General features: G+C 40.3%; 2 protein-coding genes across 4 annotated transcripts in view; one reads left to right on the top strand and one right to left on the bottom strand.

Moving 5' to 3' along the window:
* The window catches only part of LOC124071640, a 32,957-nt gene extending 21,864 nt beyond the window's left edge, over positions 1 to 11,093 (bottom strand). For all 3 annotated transcript variants that reach the window (XR_006845353.1, XM_046412363.1, XM_046412364.1), the window contains exon 1: positions 10,960 to 11,093. The gene's annotated coding sequence lies outside the window, so the exon portion shown is untranslated. The remainder of the gene's footprint in view (positions 1 to 10,959) is intronic.
* Positions 994 to 16,510, top strand: rin3 (Ras and Rab interactor 3). The gene is made up of 14 exons (XM_046412365.1): positions 994 to 1,502; positions 4,929 to 5,499; positions 6,944 to 7,055; positions 7,185 to 7,257; positions 7,887 to 7,978; positions 8,650 to 9,724; positions 10,963 to 11,143; positions 11,250 to 11,421; positions 11,681 to 11,802; positions 12,057 to 12,243; positions 13,512 to 13,643; positions 13,735 to 13,901; positions 14,247 to 14,361; positions 15,428 to 16,510. Exons 1-14 carry the CDS (start codon positions 1,468 to 1,470, stop codon positions 15,691 to 15,693), a joined length of 3,300 nt encoding a protein of 1,099 aa, XP_046268321.1. The 5' UTR covers positions 994 to 1,467; the 3' UTR covers positions 15,694 to 16,510.
* The last annotated feature ends 7,033 nt before the right edge of the window (positions 16,511 to 23,543 follow it).

The following is a 23,543-nucleotide window of genomic DNA, read 5'->3' as shown; positions in this document are numbered from 1 at the left end:
TTTACTGCCCCCTAGTGGACACAAATCAATACAGTTTTTAGGTCAGGCTTTTGTTGAGTCAGATTTATGTTGACTGCACCATTAATACCTACATCGTATCATAAAGCGGTCTATGTGAGCCACAGTGATATCTGAATAACCCAGGTTCCCTCCTGATGACATGCTCTGTGATGAAACAGTGCCTCAAAGAACACTAAGCATGTTTCATGGTGTGTAATGAGATGCACTACAATAGTCCACCACCATGGCTATCACTACTGCTACTCTGTAGCACAGCTCCCTCCGGTGGTTACTCACTGATGGTGATACTTAGTCGTCACATTCAGCTGAGCAGACAGGAGCTCACATGTACGACCACCTTTATTTTCACAGGAAGCAGCTGCGCAGTCAGCACGCTTGAGTGCTTTGTGACTGCATGTGTGTCTTGGTGTGTGTCTCTGTGAGCACATGTTCATGTCCATGCACTTTAACATGCGTGGGTTTTCAAGAGTGGGGGGATTTTGCTTGTGGGCGTTGGCCTCCAAATAAAATCCAAAAAGTGTGGTGAACTGTTGAAATGGGGACAGTGACCTTTACACCATGCTTTTGTTGACTGAGCACATTTGCATTAGTGTCAGATTAATATCATTAATATCCATATGTTTATACTTTTAAGCTTTTATTTGTAAGCTCTTACAAGTGTCTTCTCAAGTAGAGACAACTCAGAAAAAGCACAGACATTTCAGTCCAACCTTAAAACTGGTTTATGCAGAAGGCTAAAATACACAACAAATGAGAGAAGGTGACAAGACCACAAAAAGGAGCCAAGAACACAAAAAGGGGAGGAGTAACAAGGCAGGGAGAGAGGAGGAAAAAAAACAAGGGGGGAGGGCAAAATAGAATGAAGCTTGAGGGAAACTTGAAGTTGTACATTCCACAGTTTGAAGGAGGGAGCATCTGGAAATCTTTAAGGGAGAATGGAGGGGGGAGGGAAGGAGAGGGGGAGAGCAGGAGGCTAAAGAGGCATCTGCTGAATATTCAGGCCACAGTGTGAGCAGCAGGGTCTCGTTACATATATGAGAAGGTTTTAAGTTGGTAGGCATGTGCTTTGAGCATCCAAAAATGAGCAAAGATGAGAAGATCTGATAAAAAAAATCTTTAACTCTAGTGCAACACTGGAATGTTAGCAGTAGAAGAAAGCATGATGTCATGAGAGAATTTGTAAAAAGAGAGACAAAAAGTAGGGGAAGTGTGGCCGAAGCCTCGGCCTCTTCCTGCTTGATGATTAGCACAGGAAGTTGAGGTAGAAACAGAGGGGCGGGCTGACACAGAGAAACATATTTTCCCATTGCCTTTCAGTTTTTCCTTATTCAGTCCTGCTCAACAGGAGGAAGGAAAAGGGGGGCAGAGAGGAGGCGGAGTTTTCGATGGAGCTGAGACAGAGAGACAGAGTGAGAGAGAGCAGTCGGACACTCAATCTGTGGAAATATGATGGAAGCCAGCGTTGTTTGTAAAGACACAGGGTGAGTTTGTGAGGGGTCTGTGATAATACAGCTGAGTTAAAATACAGTGCACAAACTGTACTGTCGACGGGGGGAGGATGTTTGAACTGTTGTGGAGAGGAGGGGGAGCTGAGGGTCGAAAGTCAGGCAGCCAGAGCAGGAAAAACAGATGTGATGACTCACTGACTGATAAATAGGTCAGTATCTTCTCAGAGTTTTTGAGATACCAGGTGGAGTTGATCCTGCTTGTGTAGGAGAATTTGAGTAGCTGAAATTTGCCACAGCCCATATGAAAAGGAACATTTAGAAGCATTTTGGATTTTAAATGTACACAGCCATAGTCAGAAGAATAGTACACTCTTTACAGTATAACTTACAGACCATGTTGTAACAATGATGCTAAGCCAAAATGTGAGAGTCACAATTTTTGGACTTTGTTGGCTTTTGTGCCAATTACCATGACAAAGCTGGTAAAACTGAATCTGTAATGAAATGTTGTTTCATATAACTTGTCAGTATAGTGTTGACTCTCAAAACATTCTCTCCTCTAAGAATAAGGTTATAGTTTAAAAAAAAAATTATGAGATTTTGTGGAAGAGCTAGTGTGAGCCAGTGTGTTGCTTTTCCTCAAGTCTACTGTCAAGACAATGTGATTACCCAAAAGGTCAGATTAGGTCAAACAAAGCCAGGGCTGGAACAAATATTCATATCCTTTACTCAAGTAAAAGTATCAGTACTGCAACATGAAGATACTCCATTACAAGTTCAGCATCAAAAATATCGACAGGCGAAAAATACTTAAGTATTATCACCAAAATACTAAAGTATCAAAAGTAAAAATAATGCAGATTTGATTGTTTTAATTATGTATTGTGTTGTTGAATTGTTATTAATGATCCATTAATGTGTATCTCTTTTCTGTTTCTGTTTTCTGTCTTCATTTGAACTTTTTATTGTTGGGCAGATCAATCCATAACAATACATCATAGTTTATATGCTTGTTATATGTTAGGAATGTAAAACCATTAAATAATACTCTAATAATAAAATACAGCTATCTATAATGTGTACTTAAATACAGCAATTGGGTAAATTTAAACAATTGCTCTATGACCCCTTGGAACCAAATGCTCCTTGACTGTAAATAGTAGTAAAAAGTAGTAAATATGAGCATATTATGCACAAGATACAAGTCAACTGCAGTATGTCCATGACATCTGTGCTGAGTGGTTCACTGACAATGGTAATTTCTATTGCTATCCCAGATTTAGCTGACCTAACAGTTATTTAGCCCTCTTCCTGTGAGCCAGCATGACATGTGGCACAAAGACTCTTGGGGTGTGTTCTGCAGTCATGTGACTTCCTCAATTTCACAGGATATTCCTTCACAGAAGAATGACCTAACTAACAACCACATTCTGCATGGCTGTTAAGTTGGTTCACCTGTATTACAAAAGAATCTTTCCGCACTTGCCTCTACCATTATCTATTCATGCAAATATTTTCACAAACAGCGTCCATGTTTTCTCAGTTCTTCTTCTTACAAAACGGTTGCCCTGAAAACTGCTGTCAGAAAGGCTGCCGTAATACAGATACATTGTGTATTGCAGCTGAGGCAGAAATGAAAAGTTGTACATTTCAAAAAGTTACAGGTTAGAACTATGGGTTATACAAGTTCGCTTAGGTGTAGGTAACCTAAGGTGTCTTTCTGTCTTCTAACACTAACTGTATTAGACTGTATCTTCATTGTTCTTTCACACCAGTGATTCACTGCTGGCTCTTAGGAACCGTAATGCATCATGGGATTGATTGTTGTGGTGCGTTTTCTCCTCCTTCAACCCAGGCGTCAGCACCAAGTATAAACAGAGACAGAGCAGAAGCTCAAAGGGCACAAGCGGTATATTACATCATTCTGCTTGTGATGAAACACAGTTTTCCCAAAACTTGTAACTCCCAAAACTATATACTGTAATCATGTCCGTTAGGGGGAAGCGAGCTGTCTGAACAGCACTGATGTGGTCACATTGTTTTCTTATTGAATGCCTGTATTTCATACAAACCACAAACACTTCATGTCAGCTGACTCTGTTAACCCTTTGGCTGTCTGCTCAAGCATTTGACACATTTTGAGTCACTATATCTCACAGGAAAATTGTTGAATTTAAATCAGACATATTGAGCCATCTCTACCGTTCAGTCAAGGTATGCTAAAAAATAACTAAAGTAATAATAATAAGAAATATGTTTTCTCCCTCTTCTTCTTAGTGCCCACTAACATGAAAAATAAAATAATAAACATAAAAATAAAATAATTTTTACATAGTTTTTTCTTGGACTGAACATCAAAAGGTTAAACTGAGTAAATATCAACATACTGTAGAATTTATTGGAGTATAACCTGCTTTGAGATCAAATGAATCTAAAAGCTGCTGTCATATCCCGGAGCTATTTAAGGTTAAACCACCATACCTCAACGGTCAGAAGGTAGAGTAGAGTTAGTTGGTTGCTAGTTGGCATTTACTGCTGCACCTGCAGCAAGCTTCACAGCAGCAAAAGGTAGGAAATGCTGTACCCTGGCATGCTGATTAGTGTAGCATTTTAGGACAAGAAACAGTGATATCAGCAAGCAGCTGATATGCATTTTGACCACTTAACGGATAAGAACAAGGATGCTGTTTATTTTTCTTATTGTCATATCTTGTGAAAAGACCTCATCAACACTCATTAGTGTTGCTTCCAGTAGCAGAAGGCAGATGTTTTCAGTGAAAAAGCTCAGCTGACACCACTTAACATAGCAACGCCAATGGTGAAGATAGAGCTGGTGGAGAGCAAAACATTTAGGAGTGATTACTTGGAGTCAATGGGTGGGCTGAAACACAACTCCAAATCAATGATAATGCTGCTCCGAGGATGTGTGAATAGGCAAATAATTATGTTTTAAGTAGTAACCAGTGGGCTAGCGGGTAGAGATGAGGACAGAGGAAAGAGTTGAGCTATGTTGGTTTAGGTCTTTTTATGTAAATAGATGACAATAAGAAAAATACAGAATGAAAACAATTTAACGAGAGTAAAAGTGGAATAAGGTGACCTAAACTTTATCCTTTAAGCTCAGGTCATACTGAGACTATGCAACAGCAGAGCATCTTTCTGTTTTGTGCCATGGCAACAATGCCAAACAATCCAACAGATTCCTTAAAGCAAACTGATAGCTCCTGATCTTCTCAACACTGGCTCAATTATTCACAGTAACGAAACTCATCATGTGTCACAAACTGCACGCAGTACATAGAGTAAACTTTAACTCCAGTCAGTGTTTCTACAGTCATGGAAAATGAGTCAAGTTCAGGCAAGCAGATGCTGCTTTCTGAAAGAAAACTGAACTGATACAAACAAATCATGTGTTAGTGTATTTTCCTCTCTGACCTTTACTCTTTTCTTTCTTTACAGACACACAAGCCCTCTGACAGGAGCACTTGACACTCCAGCCGTCCCCTCTATTGCTTCTACCCCTCCATCTTCTCCCCTCTCTCCACCTTCCCTGCCCTCTTCCCTCCCTCCGGCCCGGCCATGTCGACCCAAACCGCCACCTCCTGCGGTGAAGTCCCCCCATGTCCCCTCCTGTCCTCCTTTACCTCCATCCACTCCTCCATCCCTGCCTCCTCCTCTTCCTCCTGTCTCCAAACCACCTCTGCCTAACCCATCCAATCCTCCCTCTGTTCCTCCTCCTCTCTCTTCCAACCCTACTCCCCCGTCTCTCCCTCTTCCTCTTTCCCCTACTCCAGTCTCTCCTTCTACCCCGCTTTCTCTCCAGCCAATGGCCTCTTCTGATCTTACTTCCCCTTTTACTCCTCCTCCATTATCCCCAACAACATCATCACCCTCAGTCATCACACCTTCCTTTTCAATTCCTGCACTGCTGAGTCCTATAGATCGGCTGGTTGGAAGCGCCTCAGTATGGCAGCCCAAAGGATTCAGCCAAGACCGAACCACAAGTATACTGGAGAAAGAGCCGGCTGGGGTGAGACACACACACACATATTTACACACTGTCGTCACGCCAAACCTTTGAATTAGATTTTAAAACAGTACTTAAACACACAATTATGTTTTGTCTTGATTGTCCTATGACAATTAGCTAAAAGGTTTTCCAAATATTAGAAGTATTTTGGTCTATGAAAATAGTCCAAATAATACTTACTAGGTGACACTTTATTTTACAGTTCCATAATTTCCTTATAATATCTGAGGAAGTTTTCTGAAAATAACAATTTGATTAGGTACAAATTATTTGGAAAATACAGGCAAAGCAGTTATTGTTTCCCTAGGAATTTTCCCAGATAGGTCAAATTAAAGATATAGTTAAACATCCATCCATCCATTTTCCATACCGCTTATCCGTCAGGGTCGCGGGGGGGCTGGAGCCTATCCCAGCTGACTACGGGCGAGAGGCGGGGTTCACCCTGGACTGGTCGCCAGTCAATCGCAGGGTCAACACACAAAGACAAACAACCACACACTCTCACACTCACACCTAGGGGCAATTTAGAGTAGCCAATTAACCTAATGTGCATGTTTTTGGTATTGTGGGAGGAAGCCAGAGTACCCGGAGAAAACCCACGCAGACACAGGGAGAACATGCAAACTCCACATAGAAGGGCCCAGACCGGGATTCGAACCTGGAACCCTCTTGCTATGAGGCGACAGTGCTAACCACTGCACCACCGTGCCGCCCTATAGTTAAACATTCTGCTGAAAACAAATATTTGCTTCCTTTTCACAAGTTACAGTTACAGTTACAATTACAGTTAAAGCCCCAACACTCAAACATTGCAATTAGGTATTTTAAAAATTAAGAAAATAAACTTGAAATAGAAAAGCATACTTTGTGTTCTGTCGGAAACACGTGAGACAACTGAAAAACACGACTAATGTAGATCGTGTAGATGATCCTTCAGTTTGTAGAGCAAGGACACTTTTAGTTTAGCATAACACTGTAAACAGGGAGAAACAGGTAACTCTTCTCTCCAAAGGTCAAAAATACTAATCGTTTTACCCGATCAGGGTCACTGACTTTTGTAAATATACGCTTATTCTGAATTTGATGCCTTTAACACATTTCACAGGTAAACGGGTTCATTGGTAACAGGTGATAGTATCATGACTGGGTATGAAGGGGACATCCTCTTAAGGGTCAGTCAACAAGCAAAGATCTACTGAGGTTCACCACTGCACATGACTGTATAATGGATATTAATACAGGGACTCAGGAACACTTTGTAAACACTTTGATTCATTCAGGTCATCTGCATATGACTGCATTCTGTTTTTACTGAAGCTCTACACAGCGTCCCAGATTTTTTCAGGATCATGGCTGTAGATACTGTATTTCTAAAATCTGATTTTACCGCATGTATTCTCCATTCTGACCTCAAAGGTTTAACCACTCATGTTGATATTTGCAGGCTTTCCTCATTCACAGCAAAGAGGACAATAGCATGACACTGTCAGTACGTCTGCCTGATGAACAGGGTGCAAGGCTTGTAAACAACCTGATGATCAAGCAATACAAGACATGTAAGTCTTACATACAAGTACAACTTCTGCTTCTCAGAACTGCCATTAAAAGTGGACATACAACATGTAGCTGCTGAGCACAGATAACATACATTTAGTGATTCATTCTAAAACTGTTTTCTGTCTCAGTTGTCCACTTAGATGGTTCTTGTCTGGTTTTTGATGACATTTTCAAACTGGTCTCCTTCTACTGCACCAGCAGGTAACACATGCATATACAGTTTGCATTTACACAAAATACACACAAAAAACATGTTCGACTATGTGTACCTGTTAAAAAATATTTACTTGCGTACGTCTATAGACTCGTGAAGCCATACACAAGGTAATGCTGGACTCATGCACATGATTTAAAAAGTAAACTTTCATATACATACACATGCGCACAATAAATAAACATACATACATGTACATACACACGTCTATATATAAAGTACACATCCATAAAGTTACGTAAATATGTGCGCACACGCACACACACGCACAGAGCCTTGTTTCCATCACTTTTGGGGACATTACATAGACTTAAATTCATTTCCTGGAGGCCTAGTCATCACCTAACCATAACAATAAACATTACTTGCCTAATCCTAACCCTAACCTCAACCTAACCTTAAAGCAACTCTTCACCCTAATATTTAATGATTTGCATTGTGGAGACTCGTCTTTTGTCCCGATAAGTAAGGCGGGTCCTCATAATGTGACTGTGAACAGATTTTTATCCCCACAACTACAGGAATACACACACACAAAACCACAAACAAATTTATATTATTAAATCTCCCTGATTACATTTAATGCTGGCAATATATAATTGAATCCAACAATCAGGGACATCCTGGATATCCCTCTGAGGTTACCCCAGGCCATTACCACGTCAGCTACGAGAGAGGAGCTAGAGGTCATCTCTGCTATGGGTGCAGGTAGGTAATCATATTAACATATTCATTCATCATATTCATTAGTGCACTGAAGTTGTTTCACTGCTGTAGCAAAGAGCAGAAAACAGCAACAGTGTCCCCTGTAATATATTTCAGCTTTCTAAACATGTATCCTTGAAGGAATATTTCGGACATATGTGTACTCAAATTCAAGAAAGAGTTATATCTAACCAGAATCTGTCAGATCTTTTTGTCAAATATGAAGCTACAATCATGGGATGATTAGCTTTGCTTAGCATAAAGGCTGAAAGCAAAGGGAAACAGCTTGCCCGCTCTGTCCAAAGGAAACAAAAGCCACCAGTATATTTTACAGCTGCTTCTTCTGCAATGTAAGCTTATGGAAACTTATGGTCTTGTGGGCACTTTTGCATCATGTGATGTTGTAAGTACACTGTTTGGCCACTAGGTCAAATTGGCTTCAAAGCCCAGCGCTCTTCCTGGTGGCTTGTGCCAGGCAAAGTGACATCATAGAGTCTCCAAAAGATTCTAATAAGTCACTGCACTGAGCACATCATTTTCAAATAATGTGAGGTAGACGACAATAGGAAAACAAAACACACAACATTATCAACATAAATTAACTGAGTGATGAATCTGATAAATGAGTTGGGAAAAAAGCTTTTTTTTTTTTACTTGGACTGCATGTGTTGCAGATTTTTGGATGTCTAATCTGAACCAGCAGACAACGAACCAGGACATGCACTTGGATCAGAACCACAGCAGACTTTACTTATATGTCAACCCAGTAACCGTGGAGGAGAGTCCCAACAAAGACCTGAATCAGCCCTCTTCCTCTAAGCTTGATATGATCACCAATCAAAACACCACCTCGTCCCTGGAGAATGGAGAAGCGCCACAGAAAGTCAGCCCAGAGGTCAAAGGTCTGACTAAAGCCACATATAACCAAGAAATAAAATACAAGCGCCCTCCACCCCGACCCCCCAGCCTGAGCTCAGGGTCTGGGATGGGCCTCCTCTTCTCCTCTCCTCCATCACCTCACACTTCATCTTCTGTAAACACAGCAGCTAACAGAAAAGAGGAAGGAAGGGGAGGAGTAGGCGAGAGAGAAGAGAGGAAGTCAATGTCAACATCACCTCCTCCGTCGAGGCCTCCTGTCCCCCTGCAGAGCCGAGCCGCTCCCCCTCTGCCTCCTGCTCCTCTCTGTCGCACCTCCTCCAGGAAAAGCACTGACCGAGATGTAGGAGAAGGGAGGGAGAGAGAGAAGGGACAAACTCCTGCAAAGAGAAGTGAGAGAGAGAGGGGAGGAGAGAGAGGAGAGGATAAAACAGGAAGTAATTCGGGTCTCCTGGGTGAGGCGGCTGACCAAGAGAACAGCAGCCAACTTCAAGAGGAGGAGGTAAAAAAGGACAGAGAAGAGACAGTCAAAGAGAATGAAAAGCAGGAAAAAGAGATAAAAATGGATAAAGAGGATATCAAACAAAAACCCAGCTCCCAGTGTCCACCATTAGTGAAGAAACCGTCCCGTCCAGTGCCTCCGCCGAGAAGGAAACCATGTTCCCCAGACTCAGCTGTGTGCCCCAACCAGGCTGGGGGAGTCAGTCAGAGTGCTGGGGTGAGAGTGCCCCCCCAATCACCGGCACGGCGGCCAGATGTGTCACTGTATTCACCACAGGGGGGAGCTGTGATAGGAACCGACCCCGACTCATGCTCTACCAGCAGCACAGAAGAAGAAGGAGAGCTGAACCAAGAACAGGAGCAAAACCACAAGTAGGTCTGGACTGGTTGGATGGCTAAAGAGGCAAAGGCCTGATTCCCTGTTGCTACACCTGTCAGTGGTGTTGGGAGAGTTTGCCATTATCTGTATCCATCCAAGCAACAACAAAAATGAACTACTATGTAGGACTAACTGGAAGTTGTTAATACAAGCCCTAAATTGATCAGAAGTTGCTTTATTTATTAGAAGACTATTAGTGCTATAGAACAGGTTTTTTAATAATCTTGAATGGATTAACTTCAATCAGTGACCCAATGAGGATTCTCCTTCAGCAAAAGTACAGATATACACGCTTCACTTAACAATATGTTTGTACTTGTACTGCAAAATCTATCTATATCTGTACCAGATACTTGCTCTACCTTACCTGCCAAGCAATTTTCACATGATCCATTCATTTAGAAAACAAGAATGCTGTAAATGGCTTCTAAATATGCACTTGATAATGTCACTTGCTAAAGGAATGATGCCAAAGCTGCATGTTTAGTCAGCATTGTCGCCACTGAATGATGCATGTAGACGACAGAAAGCTTGTTTTACTGTATATAGTGTGTTGTCTGCATTATATGTGTTAAAATGTAAGATCAGAGCTGCTAATTTGGTTTACACTCTGACACACTGACCCAGACCTTAAGAGGAAGAAGGCTTCTAAAGCAGAGACTTGTGGTATACCAAATCTCTCTACAGCACAGGATGATGCACAGTTAAAAAACTCCTCTAAGCACTCATGATAAGTCATCTCTGTTTAACTGATTGTGTAAAATGACGCATCAAGGAGCATCATTTTACTTATATAGCCTCAACTATGTTTTTGGGAACAGTAATATTCATAGCATATTGCAAAACAGTTGAATTATTTCTTGATGTGTATCAAAGTACTTCCTATTTCATATCAACAAACAAACTGCATTAAACAGAACCAGTGTGTGACAGAGTACATAAAGTCTCAGCCTTTTTCAGGACACTCATGTACAACATACATGTAGGCCAAATCATCAAAATGTTTTGAGCCATACATGCAAATGTGTGTCCTCAAAATCACTTGGTACCACAATATCAGTCAAAGGATTCAAAGTCATGAGTCAAAATTTACCGAAGTTTCTGTATTTGAATGTTTTTGAAAGGCATTATGTGTCTCAAGGACACTGATTCAGACACTGCAGTGGAGAGGCTTACTTTTAAATGTAAGACGTATAAGAGATAAAGAAAAAGACTTCATATTTCTTACCAGTCGCCTTGCAGAGAGCCGCAGCCCCAAGGTAGCAGTAAGGAGAACCCCCACCACCGTTATGTTGGACCGAGCCCGCTATCGCCTGTCCACAGTCCTCACCGGCCTCATCAGCCATGACCGTCGTCTCACGCAGCGCATTGTAGAGCTAGCCAGGGACCCCCTGAGCTACTTTGGTAACCTGGTGAGTACGCTGAGGGAAAAAGATCCCCAAATGTTTTAGATTTTGTGTCCAAGTAGTTTAAAAGTGAAACTGAATTGAGTTTATAGTGTACATACTTTGTGTTTAGGTAAAAGAGCACCGTGCGTTCACCTTGGAGACCATGTCGAATCACTCCTCCTCCACTGAGCTGTTACAGGAGATCAGGCAGATGATGACTCAACTGAAGAGTTATCTCCTGCAGAGTACAGAGCTACAAAGCATGCTGGAGCAACAGCATCAATATGCGCAAGACAAACTGGGTAACTTTTACACAGATTTTCCTATATCATCATTTAAACATGTTGTGTCATAAGTAGTAATTTAAGTTTAGTAATTTAGTAATCAAGTTCTAAGTTTATTGTAATCCAACCTAATCCGATAGATCAGCCCAGCAGTAGTGACAGGATATGTGAAGCCCATACAGCAGTGGTTCAACAATATGGTCATTTTCAAAGTGTAATTAGGGAAGGAAAATTAGAAAGCATGTTGATTGCTTCATGCATGTGTGCCTCCCTGCAGAGAGCATAGTAGAAGCTGCTCTGTGTAAGAGTGTACTGAAGCCACTGAGGGAGCCAATTTACCAGAGTCTGGAGAAACTGCACACCAGCAACAGCAGCCTGAAACAACTGGCGCAGAACCAGGTAGGACTGGACCATGTGTGTGATGTGTGATCCTCTTATCATACAATATATGGTCATCACCTCAATGATTTTTGCTGACCTCAGTATATTGCCTATTGGGTTGACACGTTTGTTTACATAAGAGTGTCACAAACACTGTAGCCAAAATGATGCCAGAATAAACAGCAGGGTTTTCCATACTGTTTTATTTATATTCATGGAAACAGTAACAGCAGTAGCAGTTGTGATGCTGATGTTGTGGTGCTGTGTGTCAGTCTGTTGTCCTGGGCAGCACCACCACAGCACTAGGTATAACCACTGCTGTCCCTGAGGCATCTGCTATGGAGAAGATCAGCATCAAACTGAACAACCTCCACCTGGAGTATTCACCACAGAAAAAGATCGAGCTGTTGCTAAAGGCCTGCAAGATCATCTACGACTCCATGTCTGTCAGCAGTCCAGGTCAGATTCTTTGAGCAATGGTGAAATATTTTCTAAGATGTTTTCTTTATTTTCCCTTCTTTTGTTCACAAAAGTTAATCAAGGAGTAAGCACACCATACCTGATCAGGAGACACGTTTGCCATTTTTCTGTTTGTGTTCCATGAGTGTATTAATAGAAATGGATGCCATGTTTCAAGCTAGCATTCCATATATCTACATGTACACTATATAGACAAAAGTATCCAGACACACCTCTTTATGGGGCTGTTTTTCAGGCCCCTTACTTCCAGTGAAGGGAAATTGTAAAGCTTCAGCAAACCCAGACATTTTGGTAAATGCTATGCTTCCAACTTTGTGGCAACAGTTTGGGGAAGACCCTTTTCTATTCCAGTATGACTGTGCCCCAGTGCACAAAGCAAAGGTTCTTAGAGACTTGGTTTGATGAGTTTGGTGTGGAAAAACTTGACTGGCAGAGCCCTGACCTCAACACCTTTGGAATGAACTGGAACGGAGACTGTGAGTCGGACCTTTTCGTCCAACATCAGTGCCTGAATTCACAAATGCTCTACTGCATGAATGATCAAAATTTACCACAGAAACACTCCAAAATCTCATGGAAAGCCTTCCCAAAAGGCTGTTACAGCTGCAGAGTGGAGGCTGTTACAGCTGCAGAGCTGTCTGTGTGTTCAGAATGCAGTGTCATTACAGTCCCTGTTGGTGTAAGGTGTAATAGCTAACCTGGTGAGTACACTGGGTGATGTCATTAGGCCAAAGTCTCCTCACAGGCAAGCCAACACTGCTCCTGAGGGCTTGTCTTCCTCATTCCCATTCCCAGACAGGTCACCTAATGATGTTGTCTGTAGCGTAAAAAAAAATTAAGAAAGAAAGAAGAAAATTCAGTGTGCAACTATTTGATCATGGCCAACTGTGGCCACTTGGTGGTGTTTCAGAGACCTCTCCACACTCACCAAAAATCATAATTCCAGAAAGGAACTTTATTCTTAGCATTTCTGAACGGGTCATATTAAAATATATATATATATATATTGTACATTGGGACAAAATAATACCCTCTGCTGTTTTTAGACTTACTCTGAACTATGTGGTTACCAGTCTGTATAAAAAGAACTAAAAAGGAGACTACTTTCAGTGTGCCATGAATAAATGCACTGTATCAACTGTTCCACCTCAAATTAAAATATTTCCTCTGGAGTTTACTCAAAATATTTATGTTTGTGTGTGTGTGTGTGTGTGTGTGTGTGTGTGTGTGTGTGTGTTTGTGTTTAGGGCGGGTCCATGGTGCTGATGACTTCCTGCCTGTAATGATGTACGTCCTTGCTAGATCTAATCTGTCCAACCTGCAGCTGGATGTTGAATACATGATGGAGTTGATGGACCCGTCCTTAGCACTAGGAGAAGGTATACACACAGATCGATACATACAATTTATTGTTTCTGTGATGTACTGATGTGTGTATTACCTGACTGAAGTATGTGTACATCTGTGTAGGGTCCTATTATCTGACCACCACCTACGGAGCTGTGGAGCACATTAAGAATTTTGACCAGCAGAGGTCAGCAACACGGCAGCTCAGCAGAGAAGTTCAGGACTCTATCCACCGCTGGGAGAGGCGGCGCACGCTCAACCAGGAGCGTATGGCCCAAGGATCTGTTCGGGTACACACACACATAATCACACACAGACACAAGGTGGTGTCAGCAATGTCAAAAAAAGTCATATGTTAATTGCATGATGAAAAAGACACTGATGATTTGGTGCTTTCATTCCTGTTATGCATTCAAAGCACAATATAATGAAAGGCAATACTCAATAACAAATATTTACAATTGAACAAATGAGAAAACACACTGATAGATGCACAATGTAAAGGGTATAGTGTATGTATATTGTGTATATTTAAAAAGAGAAAACTGGAAACAGAAAAGTCAAAGTGACTGCAAATATTCACACACACATACATTCACCTTTGATATAAATTATTGTGTATGTTTGTTGCCTAGGACTTCCTCACAGTGTGTTGTCCTGAGATTGGGACCAACCCCAAAACTCTTGGTGTCCTTCCCACAACGACAATCCAGCAGCTTACTGAACAGTGTGCTGCACGCTTTGAACACGGTAAATGATGCATGTTAGATAACTGATAGCAAAAGCAATGAATGGAAGGTTCAAAAATAACAAAAGCAATGTTGGAAAAGAATAAGAATAAAATAAAATAGTTTAGACTATAATAGAGTCTAGATAAAACTAAAATTATGGGTTGATAAATAAGTGGAGTAAGGTGACATGGTCAGCCTAGCTTAGCATAAACACTGGAAGCAGTTACCCTGCTTCTGTTTGAAAATTATCACAGCCATACACTATACTGTATATAATAAGCAGATGAAGCTTCCAGGTTTGAAAAAGTTAAGGCAATTCAGAATGCCTTAAACCTGCATTCTTTCTAATGGTCAGAAGGGGGCGACTCCACTGGTTGCAAAAAGAAGTCAGTTTGTGTGTAAGGTGAGATAATGATTCTAATTTATTACCTCAGTAAACAGTTTCCTCATGAGTTTATGCACCAGCACAGCACCACCATCTAAATGTAGTCCCTTCTGGCTCCAAAACATCAAGATGGTGCTGGGCCATATTGCCACACATGGGGCTTCAAAACAATAGTCCACAAAACAGTGGGTGAAGTTTGTTGTTTATCAAGAAACTAGTATAGCACATAGCTTCCTCCAAGGTCAAAATGTTAAGTGTTGAATTGCAGGTGCTGGTAGGTATCTTATGGGGAGAGCCAGGCTTGCGGTTTATGTCTGCTTCCAGTCTGTATGCTGAACTAAGCTAACCATATGCTGACTCCTGTTCGATACTTAAAGGCATACTTTGCAGGATATGTTGGTTGCTGTTGGTAAACACTCCAGTAAGTTATTCTGGAGAAAGACAAATGCTGGTGCAGTCTCATTCCCAGGTTGTCCAATGGCTGCCAATCCAAAAAGTCAGTATGTAACAACTCGGGAACTGTCCAAGTGTTACTGCTTATACTCAGTACTAGAAACAAGTCATGTTTGAGTAGAGATCAAGTCTGCTGGTGTCAAGAATCTGTGCTTTGTATGGGGTTGCTATGGCACTATGATTACATTATCACTTAATTATTCTTCCTCTCACAGTAATGTCATAACTCCTTGTTTCTATACTACAGACTCCTACATGCTCAGTGTGTACAGAGACGGTGTTCACCGGCCCCTGGCCCCTACAGAGCTGGCTGTCAGTGTTAAGAACAGTTGTCTGCCTGGAGACTACTGCTTTGTCTATCACCCCATTGACCAACCCAACAACCAGAGGGTCCGCAACTGCCCCACTGACCCGCCCCCATCTCCACCCACAGAAAGCTTTTTCCCTGCTGAGATAGAAGCTGTTGATACTGTGGAGTCAGAGACAGAAGAGGACAGCTTGATTAGCTTGTAACTCCTTGAGCATCACATCGGCTGTGACCGTATTGCTAATGTAACTACATCATTGTGACAACTGCATCAACAAAGTACTGATTCATAAAGATGAGAGGAACAAAATTAAGGAAAGTCTTTAAATCTCAGGTCTCTTTGGAAATATTGATCTAATTAAAATTGTTGTGGATTAGTGCATGCATGACATGACAAACTATTGCATGTGATGAAATGTGTTATATGACTCCCTTGTTTTAGATTAGTTGTATTTCAGTTTAAGTCTCTGACTGGTCTAATGCCACCAAAGGGAGCAGTGACCAACGAAAACAAGACAGATTTAAAGACAGATTTTGTGTTCCAACATGGGGTCTGGAACCCCAGGGACTGCAGGAGGATGTGGTTTTATGAAATGTAAAAATACATGTAATTCTAACATGCACATATATGATCATGTTTATACTGTTTATACTGATACTTCATGTTACTCTTTCTGATGTTCAAGATGTCTGCTTCAAACTGGTAGACTGTTAGGTTACAGATTGTTTCATTCAGGACTATACAAACAGGATTTAACTGAAATTTGGATATAAAGGTCCTAAGCAGTTAGATCACTATTACTTTGTGGAAAAAAAAACAGCTGCTATAAAAAATGTTTAATGAGGTAGGAAGTCATTTGCAGCATTTTATAAAGATCACAGGTATGGTAGCAGCTTTATGGACCAAAGCTTTTTAATCTCTCATAAGCATCAAGGGGTTTCATCCTACATTTGTCTTCTGTATATTAATACTATTGATATATTGATTGTATTGTAAATAAACTGGCTTTTACAATTTGCTAACACTGATTCTTGTTTAAGACATTTCAAAACAGAGAGCTGAGCTTAGCAATGTTTGGACAGTATATAGAGATCTCACAAAAGGATTCCAGTATCAAATATTAACCCACAGATCAGTTTTAAGACGTTAATAAACCCAGATCTTGTCTTGGCAGATTTTGAAAACTCTTCATGACTGCACCTTTGAAAAACAGCTTCAGAGGTTTAGACCAAAGACCCATTTGCTAAGAACTCATAAAGCATTTATTATATTTATTGTATTACAAACATTTAGAACAGTGTTAATGCTAAATTCGTTAATAAATGTATTAATCATTAACTGCCATTAGTTATAACTTGACTACCTTTTATAAAGAACCTTATTAGAAAACAAAAAAGACAACAACCAAGACTGCACTATTCTTTGGTATTGGGGAAACAAAGATGAGAAAGAAATGATGGATGGAAAGGAAAAAAGGAGGACAGAAAAGCCACAGCTGCCTCTTTTTTCTGTCCGCAGCAGTGAAATGACAAAGCTCTATGAGGACACTTTTGTCTGGACTGCTGTTGGACACGTCTTTCTCCTTTGTCATTTGCATGGCAACACAGTATACAATTACGGAGGCCTTGGCTTTTCACTGCACAGTAAACTGTCTGAAATTAAGTGGAAAATGAATACTGTTTGGGCATATTATAACATGAAAGTGTATTCAAGAGTATAGCTCTCTGTTGAAGTGAAATGGATATCGAGGGAACTGCATTCACTGACTTTGTTAACATTAACCTGGGGACTTGATTTTTCAAGCCCTCATCAGTTAAAATCTTGACAATCTGTAAGTGTGTCAGTTGAAAATAGGACAGCTGATAGACCAGAACATGGATTATAGACCAGCAGGACACCAACAATAGGTAACACCTAGAGTAATCATAAAGACCTTTGACTTTAGACATAGATAATAAGTCATACAAACTACGGTAGTTAAAAGCATACGAAATTCCTAACCCTGTGATAAAAGCAGAGGTTTTCTCAGCATCTTTTGCTTTCTACTCTGTACGGTAAAGTTCAGCCTATTGAACCTGACTGCTCATTTCTTCCCCTTTACCGTATCTATATCATGCAGCAATGGACAGTACTACTGTTCCATACTGATGATAGTGCTGTCAACTATAGGGCTGTCATATCAGATTTTGACTACACATTTATCAAGGCCAAAAGGATTCACAACAACAACATTACCACAATATCTGTATAAAGTTAAAAAATAATATAATACTACTATTGGTCAAACTCATCTTTTTTCCTTTATTGTGTGTTGTGTTTCTTTTTGGCAAATTACACTCAAAAGTGTAGGGAGCTGGAAAGAAACTCTGTGGCCATAACTATACAAAAGCAACTGTTACACCTAATGAACAGTGAAAGCAATCAGATAAACTGATTAAACAAAAGATCATAAAGGTCTAACATGCACTGGATTATGATACAGTATCATGTTAATAATATGTGCATTATTAACATGATATCAATATTTCATTTTTAAATATCATGGTTATTGCCAATAAAGGTATATCATGACACCCCTCATGTCAACAAATTTAAAGTCTGAATTCCTCAATAACCAGCAAATACCACAATCCAACCACATTTCTCCCGGATTTGGTCACTGGTTTAGTATTGGTTTGTCATTTCCAACTGATGAACACGTAAACAATTCAGTGAAGATGACACAGATGGGAGTTGACAGTATTTCTAATGAGAACGTAGGTAGTGTGAGGTGACGCAGGCTTTGTGACGAAGGCTTGTTATTCTCTGTAAAATCAGTGTGTTGCTGAGCCCTTGTTAAGGCCAGAAACTTCCTGTCCACAGGTCATTATTTCCAACAAGGCCCATAACGAGGTCCTTAGACACTAACAGGCTTTCTGCATACTAATAAACTCTGCAGAATCTCCACCATCACCTTTTGTGTTCCATTTCAGTTGGAATCACAGAAAATATTTTATATCTAATGTGAAATATATGTGTGCGAATGGACACATCCATTTTTTTTCACTTCACTAATTTCATTTAAAGCCAATGTTTGGACATGGATGGTAGGTCCGGTTTAAAAAAAAAAAAAAGAAAAAAGAAAAGAAAACAACTGAACCATTCAAACCTTTAGGCACAATGCAGACATTCCGAAATTGGCATGTACAGTGGTATGAAAAAGTTTGGGCACCCCTGATCATTTTCAGGATTTTCCTTTATAAATCATTGGTTGTTCGGATCAGCAATTTCAGTTAAATATATCATATAGCAGACAAACACAGTGATATTTCAGAAGTGAAATGAAGTTTATAGGATTAACAGAAAGTGTGCAATAATTACTTAAACAACATTAGGCAGGTGCATAAATTTGGGCACCCTTGTTGTTTTATTGATTTGAGTACCTTTAGCACTAATTATTGGAACACAAAGTTTGTTTGGTAAGCTCATTGACCCTTGACCTACATACACAGGTGAATCCGATCATGAGAAAGGGTATTTCAGGTGGCCAGTAGCAAGTTGTTCTCCCTTTTGCATCTTCTCTGAGGAGTGGCAACATGGGAGCCTCAAAACAACTCTCAAATGACCTGAAAACAAAGATTGTCCAACATCATGGTTTTGGGGAAGGATACAAAAAGCTGGCTCAGAGATTTAAGCTGTCAGTTTCCACTGTGAGGAACATAGTGAGGAAATGGAAGACCACAGGCACAGTCCTAGTTAAGGCCCGGAGTGGCAGGCCAAGAAAAATCTCTGATAAGCAGAGGCGAGGAATGGTGAGAACGGTCAAACTCAACCCACAGACCAGCTCCAAAGACCTACAACATGATCTTGCTGCAGATGGTGTCACTGTGCATCGTTCAACTATTCAGCGCACTTTGCACAAGGAGATGCTGTATGGGAGAGTAATGCGGCGGAAGCCTTTTCTACGCACATGCCACAAACAGAGTCGCTTGAGGTATGCTAAAGCACATTTGGACAAGCCAGCTTCCTTTTGGAATAAGGTGCTGTGGACTGATGAATGTAAAATTGAGTTATTTGGACATAACAAGGGGCGGTATGCATGGCGGAAGAAGAACACAGCATTCCAAGACAAACACTTGCTACCCACAGTAAAATTTGGTGGTGGTTCCATCATGCTGTGGGGCTGTGTGGCCAGTGCAGGTACTGGCAATCTTGTAAAAGTTGAAGGTTGCATGGATTCCAGTCAGTATCAGCAGATTCTTGCCAACAATGTTCAAGAATCAGTGACAAAGTTGAAGTTGCGCCAGGGCTGGATACTTCAACAAGACAACGACCCCAAACACTGCTCAAACTCTACAAAGGCATTCATGCAGAGGAACAACTACAACGTTCTGGAATGGCCATCTCAGTCCCCAGACCTGAACATTATTGAAAATCTGTGGTGTGATTTAAAGCGGGCTGTCCATGCTCGGAAACCATCAAACCTGACTGAACTGGAGATTTTTTGTAAAGAAGAATGGTCAAAAATACCTTCAACCAGACTGCAGACCCTCATTGGAAGCTATAGGAAGCGTTTAGAGGCTGTTATTTCTGCAAAAGGAGGAAATATTGATATATTGATGTAATTTTTCTGTTGTGGTGCCCAAATTTATGCACCTGCCTAATGTTGTTTAAGTAATTATTGCACACTTTCTGTTAATCCTATAAACTTCATTTCACTTCTGAAATATCACTGTGTTTGTCTGCTATATGATATATTTAACTGAAATTGCTGATCCGAACAACCAATGATTTATAAAGGAAAATCCTGAAAATGATCAGGGGTGCCCAAACTTTTTCATACCACTGTAAGTGGCAACAAGCATGGATGAAGGTGCTAACACAGCCTCTGAGTTGACTGATAATATCACCATGGGTCATTCATTCACTCCTGATTGATTCGAAACAAATTACAATCCCAAACAAAACAACTATAAAGTCCAACAAATGACTCTAGTGTGGAACAGAATGCTGGACTGTCACACTGTCACATTACAGTGTGTTTAAATATCTCTGCAACAAATTCTACTCTGATACAATTACAATGGATTATTTAGTGACTAAATACCAATTACAGATTAGTAAGGTCATTTTGGAATTGCTTTTATAGTATTTATGTATGTTCTATGAACTGACCAAAGTAACATTTCCTCATATATTTAGAGTATTTATGTCTTTAAGTTTTAAGTTTTAAGTGTTAAATATTGAAATTGTTTGTATTTTCGTGAATTTAAAAGCTCCTGTATGAACATGTGATCAAACTGACTGTGTTGACAAAAAGCAGTACCAACTACAGTAAGTACAGAAAAGAATCACCCCTTCCAAAATAATCATATTTTGCTGCTTTACAGCCTGAAATGACGGCAGACACAAAATAAATGTTCTAGCTGTATTTAGTCAGTGCAACTTATAACATCAAAGTGAAAGATAAAACACCAACAGTTCAGAAAAAAAATAAATAAAAAACATAATCACTAAGATGGATAAAGGATCACCCTTTCTTCAAAAATACTTGCAAACTCAACTGGTACACCAAGCTAGTCGATTTCCACCTGTGATCAAATGTAATCATTTTGATCAGTTAAACATAAAAACAGCTATTCCTGTAGCATTCAGTCCTTGGTAGTGTAACTGAAAGAAAATAAATGAGACTGAAGAACTGAAACACTCAACTTTGGGTGGAAAGGCACGGTTAAAAGACCTCTGGAATAGTTGTGGACAGGCATAAGTCAGGAGAGTGATACAAAACCATTACAAAAGGCTTTATTGATCCCTAGGAGCACAGTAAATTCTCTAATAATGAAGTGGAAAGTGCTTGGTACAACTAGGACCCTCTCCGGATCAGGACATCCCTCCAAACTGGATGGAAGAGCGAGAAGGAAACTGGTCTACAGCAACTTTGAAGCAGGTACAAGAAATTATGACAAAGAGTGATCATTGTGTGCATGTGTCAACAATATCACAAAGTGCTTCACAAATGTAGCTTATATGGGAGGGTTGCAGGTAAAGGGTTGCAGGTAAAGGTCGCATTAAGTCACAACTGAGCTTTGCCAAAACGCACCTTGAAGGTTATGAGGCCAAGCGGAGAAAGGTATTATGGTCAGATGGGCCCAAAGTACATCTATTTGGCCTCAACAGCAAACATTACATCTGATAGAAAGCCAAAAGAGCTCACCATCCAAAGAACATCATACCAGACCACATAGTGGTTGAAGGAGAAAAAGGCAAATGTCCTTGAATGGCCTAGTCAGAGCCCAGACTTAAACCCCATTGAAAATCTGTAGAATGACTTGAAGTCTGCAGTCCACCAACAATCACCATCCAATCTGACTGAGCTTGAACAGAGTGGGAAAATATTAGATTAGCTACTAGATTTGCAAAGTTGGTAGAGACATATCCCAGCAGACGCACGGCTGTAATTAAAGTAAAAGGCGGTTCCACAAAGTACTGAGACGGGGTTGATCCTTTATCTATCTTAGTAATTCTGTTTATTTATTTATTTTGGTTTTTTTTCTGAACTGCTGCTCTTATATATTTCATTTGGAGTAAGTAAGTAAACATTGCCGGAAAAAAATATTTCAGGCTGCAAAGGAACAAAATGTGATTACTTTGAAGGGGGTATATTCTTTTCTATACCCACTATATAAGCAGCAGTGGAGCAGGTTTGACTGGGTAAAATTTGCCATACTAAATTTGATGTTCTATCAATGACTATAGAATGCAAAGTAACCACTATCCATGAAAATGACAACATTTGGAACTTATCTCTAGGGATGGCAGTATCGGTCTGATGGTTCGCCAGTTTAGCCCATACTGAAATTGCTCAACAACTATGGGATAGATTGCCATGACATTTAGACATTCATTTCCCTCAGGAGTTGGTGAAGGCCAAACCAGAGCTAAAAGGAGAGACAATTTTGGACTTATGTTCTTCAGGTAGATGCAATGACTCCAAAATAAGTGCTAAATATATGGAAACAACATATTAACAAGTTTACCATATCAAGTTAAAAGGGTAATATATGATTATTGTGTTCACAGCTGTCCCAAAGTCAGTCAAGTTATTCATTGCAGGTCCATCTTTTTTTTCTGCACAGGAAAGTGAGAAAGAAATGCCTTTGTCTCAGAGAGAAACATCCAGTGTATGGTTAATCTACCACAGGATATGAATGAACACGGCTGCATGTATACACACACAAGCACTATAATGATTTTCAGTAATAAGATGGTGGGCTCTCCACAACAGCACCATGGCTAAGAGTCTTTGAAATAGGTCACTAACAAGCTAACAGCACTTCGGCCAGGGCTGTCCTTTTGCACACTCAAGTCAAAGCTGGTTTGATCTGAAGAACAGTGTGTATGCTTGTGTGTATGTGTGGGTGGGATAGGGGATGGGGGGGTTAAAATACTCCAGTTCAGGGTATATAAGAATTTATAACAAGAAACTGACTTTCAGCGACCACAGACCTGCACTGAGCTGCTTATAGAAGCAACCAGCAGGTGAAACACAAAAAAAGCACAAGTGGAAATTTGAGAAGACTGGAGTAGGAACTGCACAAAGTCATTTCTGTCACTGTGATTATTAGTTTGTTCTGGAACATTTCTCTGTTTTTGAGACTCCTGATCTTTAACCTCTGAAGTCCAACCTTAAGAATCTGCTTGCTGGTACGTTTAGCAGACAGAGAGACCACACATCCACCTGAGAAGCAGGTAAGAAATCAGTCAACTAGCAACCTACTAACAACTTTTAAAGAATTCCATAACCAACACCTTTGTTTGAACGCAAGTTTACATTAAGCTGTGCTGCGAGTGAATCCTGTTTTGTTATTCTTTTTCCTAAATGACTTAAGAATACATTCTTACATGAATTCTATTTGTTTTTGAAGAGGTATAAAAATAGTGTCTCACCGATTATAGTAATGGTCGCCAGAATTTGAATCCATTTCAACACGCTAAACCTCAAAAATAGAAGAGCATTTTAATAGACTGTTGGGTTTTGTTACAAACTCTATACAATGTTTAAAAAAAATATCTGAT

This window comes from Scatophagus argus, chromosome 15 (genome assembly GCF_020382885.2).
Source record: "Scatophagus argus isolate fScaArg1 chromosome 15, fScaArg1.pri, whole genome shotgun sequence".
NCBI lineage: Eukaryota > Metazoa > Chordata > Actinopteri > Scatophagidae > Scatophagus > Scatophagus argus.
Note: the sequence above shows the minus strand (reverse complement) of the source record. Positions and strands in the feature narration are given on the sequence as shown.